The 19719-nt window shown below is 33.3% G+C and overlaps 1 protein-coding gene across 3 annotated transcripts in view; it reads right to left on the bottom strand.

Annotated features, from left to right (window-relative positions):
* LOC140451797 (low-density lipoprotein receptor-like) overlaps positions 1–19719 on the bottom strand; it is a 183431-nt gene that overhangs the window by 15070 nt on the left and 148642 nt on the right. For 2 of the 3 annotated variants that reach the window (XM_072545654.1, XM_072545656.1), the window contains 5 exons: positions 16255–16453; positions 13729–13806; positions 7444–7515; positions 2767–2879; positions 2504–2662 (listed from right to left, as the gene is read on the bottom strand). In XM_072545654.1, coding sequence (XP_072401755.1) covers positions 2504–2662; positions 2767–2879; positions 7444–7515; positions 13729–13806; positions 16255–16453 — 621 coding nt within the window. The remainder of the gene's footprint in view (positions 1–2503; positions 2663–2766; positions 2880–7443; positions 7516–13728; positions 13807–16254; positions 16454–19719) is intronic. The other variant, XM_072545655.1, reaches the window with a different exon arrangement.

Here is a 19719-nt window from a genome sequence, read left to right as displayed (position 1 = left end):
GTTAAGTAACCTTTTAACGTAGACCTGATGACGGGCTGAAATTGTACAGCCCGAAACTGATCCGTCAGATATTATAATAAAACCAACTGTAAGTATTTTTTCTTTTACCTTTTGAAAATTGACTTCGCATTTGCAAACAATTCATCATAAAAATAGATCGCTTCGAAAATCTTTTCGTTACGGGAAACAATCATAGACGTATATATTAACATATACTGAGCAGTCTGTAGAGCTAAGTGACGACACCATCTTTTTATTTTCGTTGTTTGTTGTGTCTGTCTGAAACGCTGTCTACACTCTCGATCGAAGTCTTCGGACGAAGTGTCGCAGTGAAGTTAATCGAGGCGAGGTGACTCTCTACATATTCGTTGAATTGCCGAAAAAACTCAGTCGATGTTGGTAGGCAGGCTTTATTGCACTAGCATTAGCAATGATATCGAGTAAAGTGAAGTTGAGTAATGTAGTGTGACACTTCGTATTCGAACTTCGGGCCTTTTGACTCGGACGCGAAAAACCGACACAGAACGGAAGTAGAATGAGGCGAAGCAAAGTCGCATGAAGTACCTGTCTACACTCTCGTACCCGCTGAACTTCACGAGTAGTATAGTGGCCGCTTTATCAAGTAAGTATAGCAGCGTCTATTTTGGTGGGGGAGAGAAAAACAGATAGAACAACCGCAAGATATCTTGTCGTCAGTACGCGCTGCTGGTATGCTCGGTCTATGTTAAGATATACGTCTATAGAAAGAATTTGTAAACCATTTTTGTTTAGTAAGTGTACCATTATTTTAGTACTTGTATTATATCTAACGCAGTCGCATGCTTTAGTCAGATCTACAAAGCACATATAGACAGGTTTATTATAGTTCTTGTATTTTCTCACCAATTTGTCAGACTATGAATATATTTACATTAAAACACAAACCGATGACAAACTTTACCAAATCAGAGTAAGATCAGTAAACTGACTGAAACTTTTTCGAGGAATTATAGAGGAACACAAGGGCAGAAGCTCTTAAAGAAGTAGAATCGGGCCAAATCAAATTAAGATTATGGTGTCTTTCACATCAATATTACGAATTTTAAAATTTATCAAGGAAAATGTAGAATTGAAGAAAAAAATATAAGGACTTTGGACTATGAACTCGAGTTGTCCTTAAACTCATTGAGGAGATTGGGAGAATACAGTACCTTGATTAATTTTAAAGTAATTAGCTATATACCCTTATTAGGGAATTTAAAAACCAAACAAACTTTAGCTTGTGAAACAATTAGATACAATAAAAAAAGTTCCTAATAACATGAGAAATGATAAACCCACGAAGCGTGGAGTTTTTTATTACAGAATTTCCTCAATGGATATCGGAGTGTGAAATTAGAGGAACAATAAAATGGTTCATTTCGCTAGTAATTTTTAAAGATGTAAATATGTAGCTTTAAAACATTATAATAAATTTATTGAACCACGATGAACGTTTGAGAACAGTTTATGAGTCCACAGACGTTCTAAGAAATGGTGGAACATATTGTTCTGGGGTTTAATAGACATAGCTTTTGTGTCTATATACATGCACTTCGATATAACAGAAAAACAGTTACTTTTTTAATTTATAAAAGGGTTACCATGGGCTTGATGACCCAAAAAAATGTGTACTACACAAAAAGAAGAAGGGACATCTAATTCAGACCTGCTAAACACGCCACCAGAAAAAATTCAAATGACAAAGGTAATTCCGCTTCAGAATGTGTGGATATATGTTGAGCAGCAACTTATGCAGGAGAACTAGTTTATCGAACTGAACGAATAAACCCATCTCTAATCTTTAATATTATAGGTGTCGAGTCCTCTTCGCAGTCGCTTGTATCGCTGAAAGTAGAGATTCATAATCGTCAGTGTTACCGTATTAAACACTTAACTATAATATGTGCCTAATTGAAAAATCAACTAACTGTATAGAATTTTTTGGTGTCAATTGTATTCTGATTATTTTCTTGATCTTTTGGCTTCGTTTTTGTTCTTCTTCTGGTTCTTTTTCTAAATGTTACGATTTATATATGATTTTTCTTTACGCGTTTTCGTAAGTTCGTGCGAACGAAGTTGGTACATTTTAAAATCACTCTATTTATCGGGCACTTACGGCGAAATAGCTTATTCTTAATTTCTTAGAAAAGTAAATTTAAAATTATAGTTAAAAACACATAATATAAAGATTCGATTAAATTTTGTTTTCAGGTAAATTTTATAAATATTCCGACTAATTTGAAGAATATTTTCTATGGTATTAAATCTGCATAATATAAAGTTCCTCAAACTAAGTTTGTGCATTGTCTGTAATTTTTTAAACACCCAGCAACAATATTTATGTAAGCTATTTACAGTTAATAAAAATTTTGAAAATTTTCATTATAATGGTTTGAGAGTATGTAGTCTTTTTTTATGTAAAAATTTTGTGGACTGATTATCTAGTCATCATGTTACTGTAATCCAAAGTGAGTGCTCTTACCTCTTCGCCTACAGTACTTAAATATGGTCGCGTCTGACGCTGAAATTGATTTTTTTCTAAAGAGAACTGGTCTTCGGTGGTTTTCCGGTACACCGGGTTATCGAAGTTCATTGACGCCATATTGCGATGCATCAGATGTTTGTAGAGGAAGTATATCACCTGTGGAAATAAAAATTTACAAAAGTTACACACTTGTATTATTTACATTGATATGATAACGTAAAGTATGATGAAAATTTTGTGATACAAATTTTTGTACTTACCCCTCCCACAACTGAGACCGATATACACGATATCATGATGGTAATACCAGCAATAACACCATTGTCGGTACTTTCAGTTTGCGGCGTATTAGGATGAGACTTGTTTGATGTACCTTAAAGAGGAAAATAAAATTAGAATGCATAATATATTATTACCGTACTGGACAATTGTTAAAACCAATATTCATTAGGTTCCAAAAGCACTCTGAAAATAAAGACTAGACACCATAATCTATTTGTAGGGTCTGAGTTTGAATCACGGCGTTTTGTGAAGCCGTCTTTCCAGAATTTTGGAGCTTTATACAAGTCAATTCGGTTGGTACCAAATGTTTGTGAATGCAAGAATGCAGGGGAAGATCATTCTCTAACTATAGTCAGAGCCGTTGAATTGAATCTCTTACTGTACCATTAAATTTACCGTGCGCCAAGATAATCAGGTCATCCGCATAGCCCATTACATAATGTCTCTCGTTACTGAGTCAATCAGCCTACAATCTTTATCTTTACAAGCCTTTAACGTACAATCTATGTATCTGTAGCTTATTTCGTCTATACCTTCTAGCCGAATTGTCCTTTAGATCTGGGAACTAACGATTTTCCTATTACACTCGTTGATACAGGTATCCAACAGCTGCTTTTAATAAATTTGGCGATAACAATATGTAAAAATATAGAAAATCCTTTAAAATGAGAGTTTGTGAAGTTATTTTTGTTAATTTGTTGCTTAATTATTGCAAAAATTGTTTTTTTTAAAGAGTCATTATTTTGAAAATTATTAATAACTTTTCTAAAAATGCACAAAACACTTTGATTTCGCCTGAGAATAACGCCAATATCATAAATATTCGGTTTCACTTAATAGTTATTGCACAATTGAAATTGCTTACCCCAAAAGGCGCCTATACAAGCGCCTATACAGGGTAAAGTATTAGGTCTATAAAATTGATGAAAAAGGCTTATTTTATCAAATTAAATAGGTTTGCAAAAAGTACTGTGATTTTAAGCTTATAAACAGTTAAAATAACTCAGATTTTGAAGGATTAAGGGTTCACGTTTAAAAAAAAAACTAAAAACGATTCTTTTAAAAATAAGCCGCCCACTATGCGTCAAAGATTTTGCTATTTCGAAAACTGAATTCATAAATTCAAATTTATAAAAGTCGCACTATCCCCGGTTATTGAATATTGTTATCACCAAATTTATCAAAAGCAGTTGTTCGATATCTGTATCAAAGAGTGCCACGAAAAGGCTTTTTATTTGCTAATTTCTCTGGTCTACTTGTGATTGCTTCGTAGGAAGTGTTGTCAAATGCCCCCTTTATATCGAAAATGCACCTGCATTTAGGAGACCAAATACGTTAGGGGTTTGCGACGTATACAACGCAAATATACTGAATATAATCAAAAGATAAATATTAAAACCCCTTTAGTACATTAATTAGAAAGTCAAGTGGTTTTCTAGTCCATGAAAAACACAGAAAGGATGATGGCGTTTCAGTGTTTTCCGGTTTAAACCTGTCTTCTAAGACTCTGAGGATATTTGTGATTCCTGTGAAGTAAAGTCATGAAATTGAAGCTGCTAACGATACTGAGAACGTTTCCCAATTATGGGTACACTCATTAGATTTGGGTACAAACTGTGCGTAGCTGCCGATCCTTCGGGTTTCATCTATAATGTTGAACCATATTGTGGCTCTTCTGCTCGCCTTCCTCAAAGTGGTCTAGGACAAGGTGGTGATTTTGTTCTAGGTCTAATCGATCACATTCAGTTAAAAAAAGGAAACGTCGGTTGCATTGTTGCAAGAATTGAGTTCCAGACCAATTGGAGGCAGCGGAACATTGCGAGAAAATCCCACAATACGAATAATGCCACAATGAAACTGCAAAAAAAAACAGAGAGGTGACGTGGCTACTTCTTCGTCTGGTGATCTTTTGCTAGTTCGCTGGAATGATAATAACGTTATCGGGAAAGAAATGAAAGATAGAATTTACAAAACAGTCATCAGACTAATATGACATACGCGGCAGAAACAATACCTGACATAGAGAGGACAAACAGGATGTCAGAAACAGCAGAGATGAAAACACTTAGAAAAATTGATGTTAAGACAATATGGGACAGAGCTAGAAGTACAGATATACGACGTAGATGCAAGGTGGAGAACATCAAGAACTACTGTGTAAGAAATAGAAGAGTAGAATGAAATGATCATATAAGCCGAATGACAATAAATAGAGTAGTAAAGACGGCAAGAGACGGTTCCCCAATAGAAAGACGATCAGTAGGAAGACTGACAGAGTCATGTCAAAGAAAAAGAAGATAATAACGTTGCCACAATGCTTACCAATTGTGACCAAGTAGGTATATCCAAAGAAAAGCAGCTAATAGATATTCCCGTGCAAAAAAAATGATTACAATCGATATTCCAAGATCCCATTGAACAGTACAGCAGCAACATGGGAGGCTTAGTTATAATGGATCGATTCGTGGCTTCTTGCCGGTGTGGAATTAGATAAAAAAATGATGGGGGCCTTTTTTTTTTCATGGGTTGTAGATGTCTCATGTGTACAAGGTTGGGTTACGACTTGGTTATGACATATCATTGTTGAACTTTAGGCGTCAATGCACAGTTTACCTTTTAAAATCATTTTTCCAAAAATACCTGAAGAGAAAACGTCATTTAATTTTCACCTGTACTTAAAGAACTCCGAAAAGATCACACTGATCATATTATTCAGAAAAGTGCGTCTAAGTATCGCCGTTGTAAGATTTGTGGCAATCGTACATCCTATGTTTGTACTAAATGTGACATTGCCTTACACCTTGACAACTGTTTTAAAGTTTTTCATACATAGAATTGATGTTAGTAACTACATTTAATAAATAAATACTAATGTTTCCATTTATTTTTGTATTTACACCGCTTCATCCCAGTGGCAACTACAGTTGCCAGATTGCCATTTCGTCAGTTAGATACTGAATAGATTTTGAGTACCATTTTTACATTTAAAGTACCATAGAAGTTCCGTGACTAAAATATTACACAAAAAAATCACTAGGGGATTCTGGGCATAAATGAGTTAATAGCGAACTAACGTTCTAAAAGATGACCTGTTGATAATCTCTTACGTAATTAACATCCTCCCAGTGGATATTATGTGAGTGTGGATTATAGTATTCTTAATTACTAATAACCGTAAGAAGTAGAGTTCACGCATCCTACACGTATCTCTCAACTTATTAGTAAGTATCTTTCGAGCATCCTTGTCGGTGCACTTCACTGTTTCACCTACTCTCAGATCCCATATTCTTCCCATTTATAAATCCTTAACTCCAAGTCAAAGGGTCCAACTATCAAGAGCAGCCAATATCAGAGCGACTGTAGAAAGTAAAGTGAACACCGTGTCACGACCTTTTTATCTTTCCCGCAGCGACAATTATTGTTCAACATCCGATAAGCTTTCTTCATGCGGTATATATATGTATATAAGTTTCTGTTACTGTATATAATAGATAAATAATCTATAATAACCTTATAACAAAGTCGTCGTTGTTTAGGAACTCAGTGTAAGTGAAAAGGGAAGAAATTATAAAAATATTTATGGGATATGGGGCTGTACAAGGTAGACCAATAGTAAATTCAGAAAGTTGCACTGGAGTTGTCCATTCATAGATTGTTAAACATTAATATATGAACGTGTCAAAACAACTTGTGTTGTAATAATAAAACGGTTGCAAATTTAATTCTAAAAACAGTTTAAACCATATAGTTCATGCAATAGTTGTACAGTTGTTTTGTCAGATAAATAATAGGCGAGCGGTTTACCCCTAAAAATATGCTTAGAAATGAAATAAACCGACTATTTTTTTTGCATTTCTACACACCAAACCTTTTTTTATTAGATTCTATATATTTTTTTTAGTTCAAATGTATTTTTTTTTATTTTTCAAGTGGACTGGAAATTGTTATTAACAAATAACTTATAACAATAAAAAAAAAATCCCAAATAGCTTCGAGTAAACTTTTTTTAAATGTATTTCATCGAACTAAATACTTTTCTCTCTTGCTAATTTTTCGAAAAATGCTTCCTTTTCGAGTTATCTGAAGTTTTTGTTGAAAAAATGCCTAAATTAGTGATTTTTGGGATTTTTTTTAAACTACTAAATGAATTACAATTCTATAAAAAGCTTTAGAATCTTTAAACCTTTACGTATAAGTAAGAATATTTTAACAAGGATAAGTGGTTTCTATCTTGCTAAAATCATAGTTTTAATTTTAAACAAAGGTTTCTAGGCGCCGCGGGCCTGTATCGACCCAACTGTACAGGCTTATTACCGTATACAGCCATAGATTGCTGGAAATGAATATTCGAAATATTTGGTTTCATGTTTTGAGCACGATTTAATCCATTTATCCTTGTTAAAATATTCTTACTAGTACTTGGAGGTTTAAAGATTATAACGCTTTTTATATAATTGCAATTCATTTAGTAGTTTAGAAAAAAAAAATCCCAAAAATCACTAAAATGCGAAATACAAAAAATTAGTCGTTTTATAGGGGTTCTGCTTATAGGGGTAAACCGCTCGCCTATAAGGTTAGTACCACTCCACCAAATACTGTTTTAAAAGTAAAGAATGTGTTAATTTATCAGCTTATGTTCTATATTTAGTACTTACTCTTAGGAACCACTACTACAGGTTTTGATGTTAATTCGGGAATGCTCACAGAATAAGAGGTAGTTGTAAAGTCTACAAAAAAGCAAAATCAACTAAAACAACCAAATGCAAAAAAATAGTAACTAAAATTGAGAAAAGCCATTACTATACATAGAAAAAACTAAACTAAGCGTTAAATAATCAATAAAATAAGCAATTATGTTACAGATTTTATAATTTTAGCGTTTTTCTTTTCAATTTTCATACTTGTTAGGGGTAGTGTTAAAAGGTATGAAATAAAGTCAACTAAGGGCAAAAAATAAGAGAAAAATGAGTGACTCGAGAGGTAGTAAAACAATGTGGAAAAATATGGCTATATTTCGTTTGAAAACTATTTATAGCACAGTTTTTATATTTATAACACAGTTGGAAGCTGATAACTTAGAACGTAATAACATAAATCAAAGAAGAAACATCTTTAAAAATCAGTTAAAATTTTCTTGTCGCAAATGTTACAACCTCCTTTTTTTCTTCGTCAACCATTTTCCATCTACTCCTGAATGTAGGTCTCTCCCAATTGCTTCTATCTTTCTCTATCTTGCGTCAATCTAATCCAGTTTGCCTTCCACTACTCTTATGTTATCTCTTTTGAGATCTTCCAATGCTTCTTGTCGTCCTCCTTAGCCTCTATTCTAGGATTCTCCTTATCCACCTGTTATCGTCATATTTGAGTATGTGAGTGGCCCAGCGCCTTTCAGGCGCTGTTTTTTAATTTTCTTCCACGATATCCCTGATCTTCGTTCTATGTCTTATCTCGGTGATATTCCAAGCATTATTCGTTCTATTCCCTTTATGTTGTTTCTAGTTTTTTAGCAGATTTTCTGGTAAGGCTTAAGGTCTCCAAGCCGTAGGTACAATGTATGTGTGCATGTTTTAGACACCTTTTTCTTAAAGTTTATAGGAATGGAGGTGTTTTCCAAAGTTATATGCTAGTTTACCGAAAGCGGCCCGTGCCAGTTGTGTTCTTCTTTTAATTTCAGAATCTTGATTTAGTTTTACCAGTTTCATGACGTGCACAGATATACATAATGTTCAACATTTTCTATGGTATGGTTTTATATTGTTACATTTGTCTGGTACTGGCTCATTTTTTTGTTTTACTGTAGTTCATTTTTAAGCATACCGATCCGGAAAATTTTAATTGTTGTAACATTTAATTTAGTTCTTGCATATTATCTGCTATTAAAACTATTATGTCATCTGCAAATCTCAAATGGTTTATGTATGATCCGTAGAGGTTGATACCCTTGTTGTTCTATTCTAATTTCTTAAAAATACTTTCTAGCGCAAGGGTGAAAAGTTTGTGACAAATAGTGTTCCCTTGTCTCGCTCCCCTTTCTAGTGTTATGTGATTCGGTTTTGTGCTTTCGTCCAGCTGTTTTTGCTTGGTGGCATTTTTATATATGTTGTAACATTATAAACGTCACATGTTTGTTATTTTTCTTTAAATAATTATTTTATTTCAATTTCTTTTGATGTTTTTTTCATATATTAACTTTATATTTTATTTTACTATTTTTATTCTAAAAATAGTTGGCGCTCAACTCTTTGATCAACTCTATTTACTAAATATTCTGTCATAATCTAAATTCCAATTTTAATTTTCACTTAATATTCGAATTCCTTTATTCAGACCCCATTATGTTCTATGCCGTGAAACATAAACTTTCTATATCCACTTCAGTCGACAAAGTATATTTGTCAGTTGGCTACTCTTTAACTTCTGTCATGTCCGTTGTACTTCAAAATAGAAAGAGAAATATTTTTTATAAATATCCTTTATCTATAAAAAGGTATGCTTCGATTGTAAACTTCTCTAGTTTTTTTGGCCTTATTAATTTTTTCTTGTCCACCTTTTGGTGGGACATATCGAAACCACATGGGTGGAACTTCCTAAACCTAGTTAAGGACTTTCCACAGCACATGTTTGACAGCTAAAAATTATTTAGCTTCCTCGTCTGTTGAGTTCACCGTCGGTGCATATCTGTGTATTATCCGTAAGCTGTATCTGCTGTTCAAAGCGATGCCAACATATAAGACTGTTTAATACTACCCAGAACTTTGTTAGTTTATAGGGAGCTCTTTCGTTTATCAGGAACGCTTCACCAGCTATGTGACGATTTTCTACGGAGTGTTTCTGGCATAGCTCGTCACCAGATTTTAAGATGGTACATGCTTCTCCTGGTAATCGAGTTTCACACAGACCAAGTATATCTCATTTAATATTTGAGAGCTCTTGTTCTAATTCGTCAGGGTGTTCTTGGGTCCTAATAGTAGTAGTAAATGTTGTGAGTGGCTATATGAAGAAATGATGTGTAATTTTTCTTATTAGATGATGACAGGGTTGCTGGTGTGAGCACATATTCATGAATGTTAGAGAAATAAGTCTTCTACTCACAATTCGTAATAGGTTTTATTAAAGTAGAAAAGATGGAATGGGTTGCCGGTTTGGCTGTTTACAAACATTTACAGCATCTTCAGGCCCTCAGGAAACTAAGGCTAAAATACATAGTGTATATAAACATATGTGCATATGACAAAGCTAACAAAGAATTATTTGAGTAGTACAGAGGACTTAATCAATAGACAGTCAATAATTACGAGTAGATAAAAAATTGTTTTTTTTTGTTTGTTTGCATTGTCATATATACATTTTTGACGTGACAACGTCTTAAATTAGGTTGTGGCTCGGAGTCACTCATGAAAAAGTGTAACGCCCGCTCACGTCTGTTACGATGAGTCACCGAACGAGAGAGAGGCCCGCCGGACCGGCGAATGCCTTGCGTCTCTCTCCCACTCAAACATGATCGGTCCGCTGCGCGCGCAGCACTAGAGAATTAGGCACGTTGAATCGGTGCGTGCTTGTGTCTCTGTCTTTCTCGAGCGTTCTTGGCGTTGGAAAACCGAGAAAGCGTCATAATACAAGTTCACACGTGTGGTTAAAGTATCGTCAGCTGTGTCTGTAGTGAAAATGTGGAGTGCTTAGATTCGTCATTTACAACAACTACAACAATAAAGGTAAATAATTGTACACTAATATTTCATTATCGTAAACTATGATTGATTGATTAATTGTTAGATTGACACAAAAGTTGAGAAACTGAGTTTATAGGTTATGTCATACTATTGACAAATGTTGATAGTGTTAAGTAAATTATTAGTTTAAATCACTCTGCAATCAATCGTAATTCAGTCGATTGAGAAGAAACAGCGCGTTTCAACTGCAAACAACTATTGTGCAATTTAATAATATTCATATCAATAAATATTCTACCGAGAAAAAGACGTTGTCACGTAAAATCTTCGCCCGTAAAACCGACTTTACAGGCAACCGATTTTTTTTTATATACACTATGTATTTTAGCCTTCTAACTAACACAGAATGACCAAGAATTTCTCCAACGTTTTGAGCGAAAAATACTAAGACGAATATATGGAGGCATAAAAGAACAAGGTTTGTGGCGCAGGTGTTACAATTTTGAGTTGTATAGAAGATTTGGAGAACCTGACGTTGTAAAATTCATTAAGGTAGCACGCCTCAGATGGATAGGTCATGTAATCAGACGAGAGGAAGATGCCATAGTCAGTAAAGTTTTTGACCGAAGAGGGCCGATCGGACAACGAAGAAGAGGAAGACCGAGACTTAGGTACCAAGACAACCTAGAAAATGATTTGAAGTCTATCGGAATTAGAGCATGGAGAAGAGTTGCCAGAGACAGGGGCGAATGGAGGATTGTTCTGAAGAAGGCTTTGGCTCATAAAGAGCTGTAACGCCACTGATGATGATGATGTATTTTAGCCTTAGTTTCTTAAGAAGAAAAAGCTGTAGCAAAAGCCAAAGCAGAAGGGCGAAAAGCTGGTATAAAAAACTGTCAAACATAAAGCAAAGAAAGCAAAAGATTTTAATTAGATTACATTCATCTGATACGAAAAGAATCTAGTTCACGAAAAGAATGAGGAAATTATCCTTTAGAATGAAGTCAGGAAACCGGCATAAACAGTAAAAGCAATATGATAGTTGAAAAAACTGAATGGGATTTGGAACTAAGCCTGGAACAGTAAAGATGAGCTCAGTAAACATGGGACAAAAACATAAGATCTAGAGCAGTGATTTTCAACATTTTTGAGTCGTGTACCACAAAATTCTTTTTATTATTTTTGGTACCACCTAACTGAAATACTTATCTACCTAAGTAATCTAATTAACTATAATTTATATGACCGACTTTTAAAAAATGGATAAAATAAAATTCAACCAGAGCAAAATTTTTTTAGGTTATATTTTTAGATTTTATATATGGGAAGTTAGAATAACAAATTAATCAGTGAGAAGGTTATGCTAGAGAATTTCCACATTACTTATTAATATCCGTTTCGGTGCTACTCAGACATAGTCGAAGATCGTTTTTTTATGTAAAAATCTTAATATTTACATGTTCAAATAATTATATGTACCACCAGTGGTACATGTACCACAGGTTGAAAACCGCTGTTCTAGACTGTCATTTGAAGAGGGGTCATACTACAAATAAAATAATAACTTATAGCAATAAGATGAATAATGAAATGATTGAAAAGCAACATTTATGCGTATCTAGGATCGCTATTGCAAAACAACGATGAAATAGTTTGGGATGGAGCAAATAGACTAGAAACAACTAATATTGTTAAAAGCCTAAGATAGACTGTTTCGTTTATTTTATAGTTTTTTACGTCAACTATGAACTGCTCTGTTGTTTGTTAGCTACAGCAGGAGTCTTCTAAATATTTTTAATCCGTACGAAATGAACAGTACGATATTTATCGATAGACTCACCGTCCTCGTCGACAATTTGGTTCTTGCTGGCATTTGATCTTCGCGGCTCAACTCAGATTTGTTGTATAATAGTTACAGATACGTTTCATATACAGTAGCAGTCATTTTTAGCCTGGTCGAGATAGATGTTTAAGGTTACAAAAATTCGCAGAGCTAAAAATTGGTATAAATAAAATGTGGAAACTACCTATTAATCTCACATTGGAAAAAAGGTTATTCAAGACCAAAGGTCGCAGATGTGGGTTTTTGCGTTTTTCAGCCAAGCGGTAAGTTTTGTCATAACAATATATCAGATAAAAAATTGTAGATCATACAATTATCTATATAAGTTGTATTTATACGTTTACTCCTCAGAGTCACCGTTTCAAAGTTATAACCATTAAAAAAACTGAAAAATCTGCGTTCCTTATAATAGGCACACGTTTCCACATCATCTGTGAGATAGTGTACTGTAACGATCCAAAGAACTTTAAATTCTATTTACTTCAGAAAGCAATAATTTTTATGCGTCGCTGTATAACTGAATTGCTTTTTAAATAACCTCTTCTTCCTTTTATGTAGACATGACTCTGTCTGTTTTTCAATGTGCCTCCAGTAAGTTGTCGTTCCATCGTTTTCGTGGTCTCCCTATTGGGGAACCGCATCTCGCCATCTTTACTACTATATTTAATGTCATTCGGCTTATATGATGGTTCCATTTTACTCTTCTATTTCTTACTCAGTCCTTGATGTTCCCCACCTTCCATCTACGTCGTATATAAATAACACGTAAATATTAAATTGTGTTTTGATAAATAATCGAAATGACGTAAGCGTCTTATAGAATATTTTTTTCTATTGGTCAAATTTGATCATACGATCACCCAGCATTTGGCTTAACTTCGATGGACAAGGAACGTCGTTCTCGAAAAAAAGGAGCTTATCATTACATTCTATTCTTGACCTCCAAAGTTGTGCGAAAATGTCTATCAGGTGAGTTGTTATAATTTTTCTATAGGTTATGTTCTACCGGTTTTAGTGTAAATAAAGCACTAACCGTTTCTTCTTTCACTTCTTTTCAGAAGGAAAAAATAGATATCTTCCATTCCAAATATTTTACTGCTCCGTTTGACTTCATGTACTATTGGTCGTCCAATTTTATTTTTTTATCTGTCATGTAATGAATATAAGCAGTTACTTCTAATTGATGTTCCTTCTAATGGACATTTGGAGCACTGATGTAGGACTTGATAGAGACCTTTTATATTTTATTTATTATGGTCTTCAGAACATTCGTACCAATTTTTAGCTCTATGCTAGTTTTTGTAACCTAACCCTTATTTTTTGGGCTAAATTGACCGGGCTATTGTGAGATAAAGAAAAAAGTTAAATAAGTGTTAATTAATTTATCCTTTAAGCCCTTATCTAAAAAAGATAAATATTATACTTACTGTCTGGTATAAATTCTACAGATATGGTGGTTATTTCAGGATTTATCACGGAATTCGAGGTAGATGCAGTAATGTTTTCTGTTAATAAACAAAAAGTGCTTAAAATAATGACAAAAATATAAATAAAAAATATACTAATGCATGCTAAATGTCTATGCTATAAACAAAACAAAAATCACTAAGATCTATAAGTATAAATATAGAAAATCAGAGCTAGACAACAACAGGCAGTATTCTAATGTTAAGTTAGCGATTCTTGTTTAAAAATGTATACAAAGATGGCTGATCTATATAATTTATTATATGATATCTCCAATAAATGTATGTGTATTGCGATGATATCTCCAATAAATGTGATTAAAAGTTTGGTATTTAAAAGTATATTCTACTTTACTGATATTTCAGCGATAGTAGCGAGGTATTGATAAGTAACGGTTATTGGGTAACGGCTAAAAATTAGATAACTTTTAACGAGAAAAATAGTGAAATTGTTTTTTCTGGAGATTTACTTAGTAAAACATGAGTCCATTTTTACATATCGGAGACGAAGAAACAGTCAATCAGTAGCAGACAAAAAGCTGCGAAGACACACTAAAGAAAGTCAAGAGCACCCGATCGGTGATGACGTCACATTAATTAGTTGGAAAAGGGAACAACAATAACTTGTCTGTACTATGCAGCTCTCTCTGGTTTACTCGCAAAATAGACAAAATTTATCTTCGTGAGACTTTTCTTGTTTCTAAACTTTATGAATGGTTACGAAGACATCGTTTCTCAGAGACCGATAAGGTCCCAGCTGAAACTTTATATTATTTTGAGAAGCTCGAAGAAAATAACTTTTAGGAAGAGATAACACAAGACGGCGGTTGCACAGGTAAAACTACACCAATTGGAACGAACACACACCGTATTCACCACATGTATTTAGAAAGACATAGAATAGCGAGGAAGATGCCGGTTCACAGAGAACGATAAGGTTCCATCTGAAACTTTATATTATTTTGAGAAGGTCAAAGAAAATTTTTTTTTAGAAAGAGATAACACAAAACGGCTAGTGCACAGGTAAAATTACATTAATTGGGACGAACACCCACCATATTCACCAGACTTAGCTCCGTGCGACTTCTCTTGTTTCCAAACTTAAAAAATTGCTATGAGGAAGCTGTTTCACAGAAAACGATTATTTTAAGAAGCTCGAAAAAAATACGGTTTAAAGAGATAAAAAGCTTTAAACGTATCTCAATGAAAACTAAATAAGACCAATAACAAAAATCGTGTGTTGTTTTTACTTAGACTGTAACATTATGAACGCTACATTTTTATTTATTATCTTCAAAATAATCTTTGAATTATTAATTAAAATAAAAATTAATTCACTTTAAATTTTGTAAAGCATAGGTAAGTGTTGTCTTTCTTCTTGCTTTTTGTTATAAGTTTATCACAATAAATATGATAAATTAATTCACTTCTATATTTGTTCTCTGTGATTTCCTCGTATATTTTATATTAAGAAATGAACGATCCTATATCGTTCCAATGCCGAGATCCAACTGAACGTGGAGCGACGTTCTTCGCCAGTTCACGTCGCGAAGAGAAATAGAAAATAGATAATTGTGAAAAGAAAAGAGAGCACGGTTGGCGCGCCACGTTACTGTGAAATTAATAAATATTTACTTTTTCATACATTGACTCGACTTACCCCAAAATGTGGTTGGACCCTTCAAGTACCGACGGTTTAATTTAGTTTAGTCTGTTGTACGCCACCAGTGTTGGCGGTAAAAATTTTAGTAAGTTGATTAATTCATACAATGATAAAAATTCCAACTTCGTTAGACCACTCCATAGTAAAATTACCACGACACTGAGCGTATCAGCTTCTAGACCTAGATGAGTCGGAAGGGTTGGAGGGGTAAGTACCTGCTGTGTATCAGCTTCCTTTGAACCGTGTTGATCTTCCGACAAATGACAGGAATGCCTGCACCGACCATAAATAGACAGTTCTTTCCTATTCCAACAATCGTAAACCACAAATTGTGGGGAACAACGGTATTCCACGTTGCGTTGGTTCCCGTCTTTAGATTTTGTCTTTTTATATTACCTATTTTCTATTCCTCTTTGCCAACATAGGACTCTTGGCCAACATGCCATAGGATTAAGAAATACATAGAAACTGTAGATTTATGTTCTCTTTGGAAAAAATTTGAATCCTACAGAAAGAAATTGGTAGGCACAAGAGCGTCTAGATGAAAGTATGGAACGTTCGAGCCTTTTAAACTAATACAAAATAAGTACAATAAAACTGCAGCAGCACTTTAAACTTCTTATTTTGTTGTTTAATATTCAAAAATCAAATTGAAACAAAATAAAAAAAAAGAGTTGAAGACATTAGTAAAACATGGAACATACCTTTTAAATACCGTATTTGCCAAATTCAAATTTAATTAAACGCTACGTTAACATATTCGCATTAATTATTGGAGATTATGATTTACTGCACCCAGGTATATAAATATTCATGAATCTTACCATCCTGGACGCATGTCAGGCCGTCGTCTAACATTCTAAGGGAATCAGGGCAGGCACACGAAATTTTCGGAGACATTGGGTTGATTTGTGGAGCTGGTAGGCACAGATGGGAACAATGGCCATTGACAGCCTGGCAATGGTTTTCACCGTCCGGTTGTCTGTATGGATGGTAAACGTGAATCACCATCGGGTTTTGAATCTAGATATTAGATATACGTACAGAGATAAATCAACAAGTTTAATAATTTAAATTAAATAAATATTATTTTACTCTAGACTAAAATATTTAATTACGATAATTGATTTGTAGGCCAATTAAGATAGTTTTTTACTCGACACAACTGTATAGACGGGTTTGACAGTTGAAATGTGTAGTATGAGATATTATAAAAAGACTCTATCTAGGAATTCATTCATTTTTTAGTGGAAACATTTTTCAATTTTCAGTCAAAACGACAAACTTATTATTTTGGTCACAACTTAAAAACTTGTCCATTTAGAGATTTGACATCATCAGACAACTTTTTCAGAAAACAAGATACACAAAATGAAATATGCTTAATTAAAATCGGATAATAAACAAAAAGTTATTGCAAAATGAACAACACAATCGATGTTTTGAATGTTGTTAATACATTTTTTATTTATTAAAATTTGTTTAAGAGCGTAGGCGCAAAATTTCGAGCCAATGCTTTTTAAATGCATTCATTTTTTTCGATTCCTGATAAAAATAATAAATATTTTTGAAAATTTTAAACGCGGAATGAAAGATTACATTATTGCCGAGGGCCGAAACTCCCTTAGAATAAACAAAAAGTTTCTTTTAAATAAGATATTTTAAATTAAAAATCACACTTAATTTTCTCTTCTTTTTTACTCCTGTAACTTACTAAAATAAATATTATAGAAGTTTTCAGCGACTTTCGGCCCTCAGTAATAATGCAATCTTTTATTCTGCGTTTCAATTTTTCAAAAATACTCATTAGTTTTCTCACGATTCGAAAAAAATGAATGCATTTCAAAGGCATTGGCCCGAAATTTTGCGCCTACACTCTTAAATGTACCTGAACCTGAAAGATAGGCCAGATCGGTCAAATAGTTTTTGCGAAATTTAAATGAGCTAATTTCTAAGGATGGTCCAGATAATTTGACTGAATGGATCTCAATAATCCGGGGCTTATTTTCTTCTTTAAGACGTATACTAATAACTCATGGAAAAAAAGTTAAAAACAATTACATTTATGCACACAACATGATTAATAATAAATAAAACTTTTTAAGTTTATAAACACTTATAATAACTCCGTAGAATTTAAACTAATTAAATGGATAAAAATGGATAAACAAATTCGCAAAAATTATTTGACCGATTTGGCCCATCTTTTGCACACAATTCAAATACGTTAAGATCCTCAAGTTCAAGTGGATTTAAACAAATTTTAATAAATAATCAAGAAGTTATTAACAATATTCAAAAACACCGATTTTGTCATTTTGCAATAACTTTTTTGTTTATCATCCGATTTTAATTTTCTGTTTTGTGTGTTAAGTTTTCTGTTGACGTCAAATATCTAAATTTGTCAAAAAATTGAAGAATCCCTAGATGAGAGTGTACTGTCAAATCCGTCTACACATTTAGACAAAAAAAGCTTGATTTTTGCTAACTAGATTGGTCCATTGTTCTTTTAGTCCAGTCACTGTGAAGGAAAATAGGTCAATACCTCTTAAATTTTATAACAGAATCGTTGAACTTTCCAAACTGAAAATTTGAAATTACAATTAAAATTTCACTTCCCGAGGTGAGGTGCCAACCACCCCAAGAGTAGAAGCACACAACGATACCATATAACTGATAGGTTTTGAGTAATTTACTACTAACTGTAAAAATTTCAGACAAATCGAAGCAGTTTTTGCAAAATTTAGAGGAAAAATGTGACAGTAGCTGGACTATTTTTTTAAACCATAAATTGGATCCCGGCAATTTTCTTATGTAAAAATGGTTTGTTAAATTGGCTAAAACTTTGCAGAGAGTGATCATGCTGATCAAAAGTTATCATTGCTCAGAAATCAATTGTTTCAGAGTTACAGAGATTCAAAGTGTCGATTTTTAGTCCTTTTGAATAATACATACATATTTGTAAAATATACAGAGTTTTAGTAAATACGTGCTAACTTCAGGGGGAAATTTTACATGAAAATAATGACAGTTTACCATATAAACGTATTCCCGCAAATGCTTCCTTTTCTGAGATAGGGGGAGTTGAATTGTTTCTTACAAAACAATGATTTATTTATTGCCCTGAAAAGAATTTTGCTGAGTTTCAAGAATGGGTTATTGCCCATTTTTTGACTTAAAATTAGGAATATTATATTCATCATTGGCGAGCATACTGGTAATAATAGTCTATATTAAAAAAAAATGGTACGTCACTGAGATTTTTAAAATGAAAAATCATTTGTATTCATTAATTTAATTTTTGTCAGAAACTCTTCTTTTTTCACATGATGCGCCGTTATTAGGCAAAAAAATAAAACATCTTAACGCGTTTTCATTCCTTTTATACATTCTCAAGAACTGTCTAAAACAACATTATACCAGAACAATACCAAAAAGTACTAATATAATTTTAAATAGGTGCACAGCTACAAAAATGTTCAAAATTACCTCTCTGAAACGTGACGCAAGTTGCAACTCTTAGGCTCATTGGTTGTCGTATTCGCGCAAATCCTCCTGGTGTTTTCTTATTTATTTATGTAAAAGTGTTTCAGTTAAATTGGCTGAAACTTTGCAGAAGGTAGTTTTGGTCATACTGATCAAAAGTTTTCAGTGCGCCAAGACACAGAAGTCAATGTTTCTGAGTTATAGAGCTTCTTAATGATTCCCTGTCAAAAACAAAGTGGGATGTTCTAGGTACGACATTCACATGGATATCTCGGTAAAATATTCCGGTACTTACGGCTCCAAATTCATTATTTTGAAAAATGACCTAAAAACCGCAATGTTGAAGCTCTATAACTCAAAAACAATTGATTTATGAGTCTTGTGGCAATGAGAACGTTTGATCAGTATGGCCCAAGCTACCCCTCTGCAAAGTTACAAAAGTAAATAAGAAATATACCAGGACTATTTGCACGACTACAACCAATGAGGCTAAGAGTTGCATCTTGTGTCACGTTTCAGGGAGGTCATTTTAAACATTTTTTTAGACTTACACTTGTTTAAAATTCTATTAGTGGTACTTTCTGTTATTGTTCTGGTTTAATAATATTCTATTAGATAGTTTGTGAGATTTCTACTAAAGCCATAAAAATACACATTAAAAAAAGAAAAAAGATTGTTTGTCTCAAAATAAATAAAATAATAATAAATTATTAATTTGAAAAATCTTGGTGGGGTACCATTTTTTTCTTTAAAAAAATTGAGACCATTAACCGTATGCAATACGCAATAATCAACTCTAAAAC

This window comes from Diabrotica undecimpunctata, chromosome 10 (genome assembly GCF_040954645.1).
Source record: "Diabrotica undecimpunctata isolate CICGRU chromosome 10, icDiaUnde3, whole genome shotgun sequence".
Taxonomy (NCBI): Eukaryota; Metazoa; Arthropoda; class Insecta; order Coleoptera; family Chrysomelidae; genus Diabrotica; species Diabrotica undecimpunctata.
The sequence above is the reverse complement of the archived record's forward strand: the minus strand, read 5'-3'. Positions and strand labels throughout refer to the sequence as shown.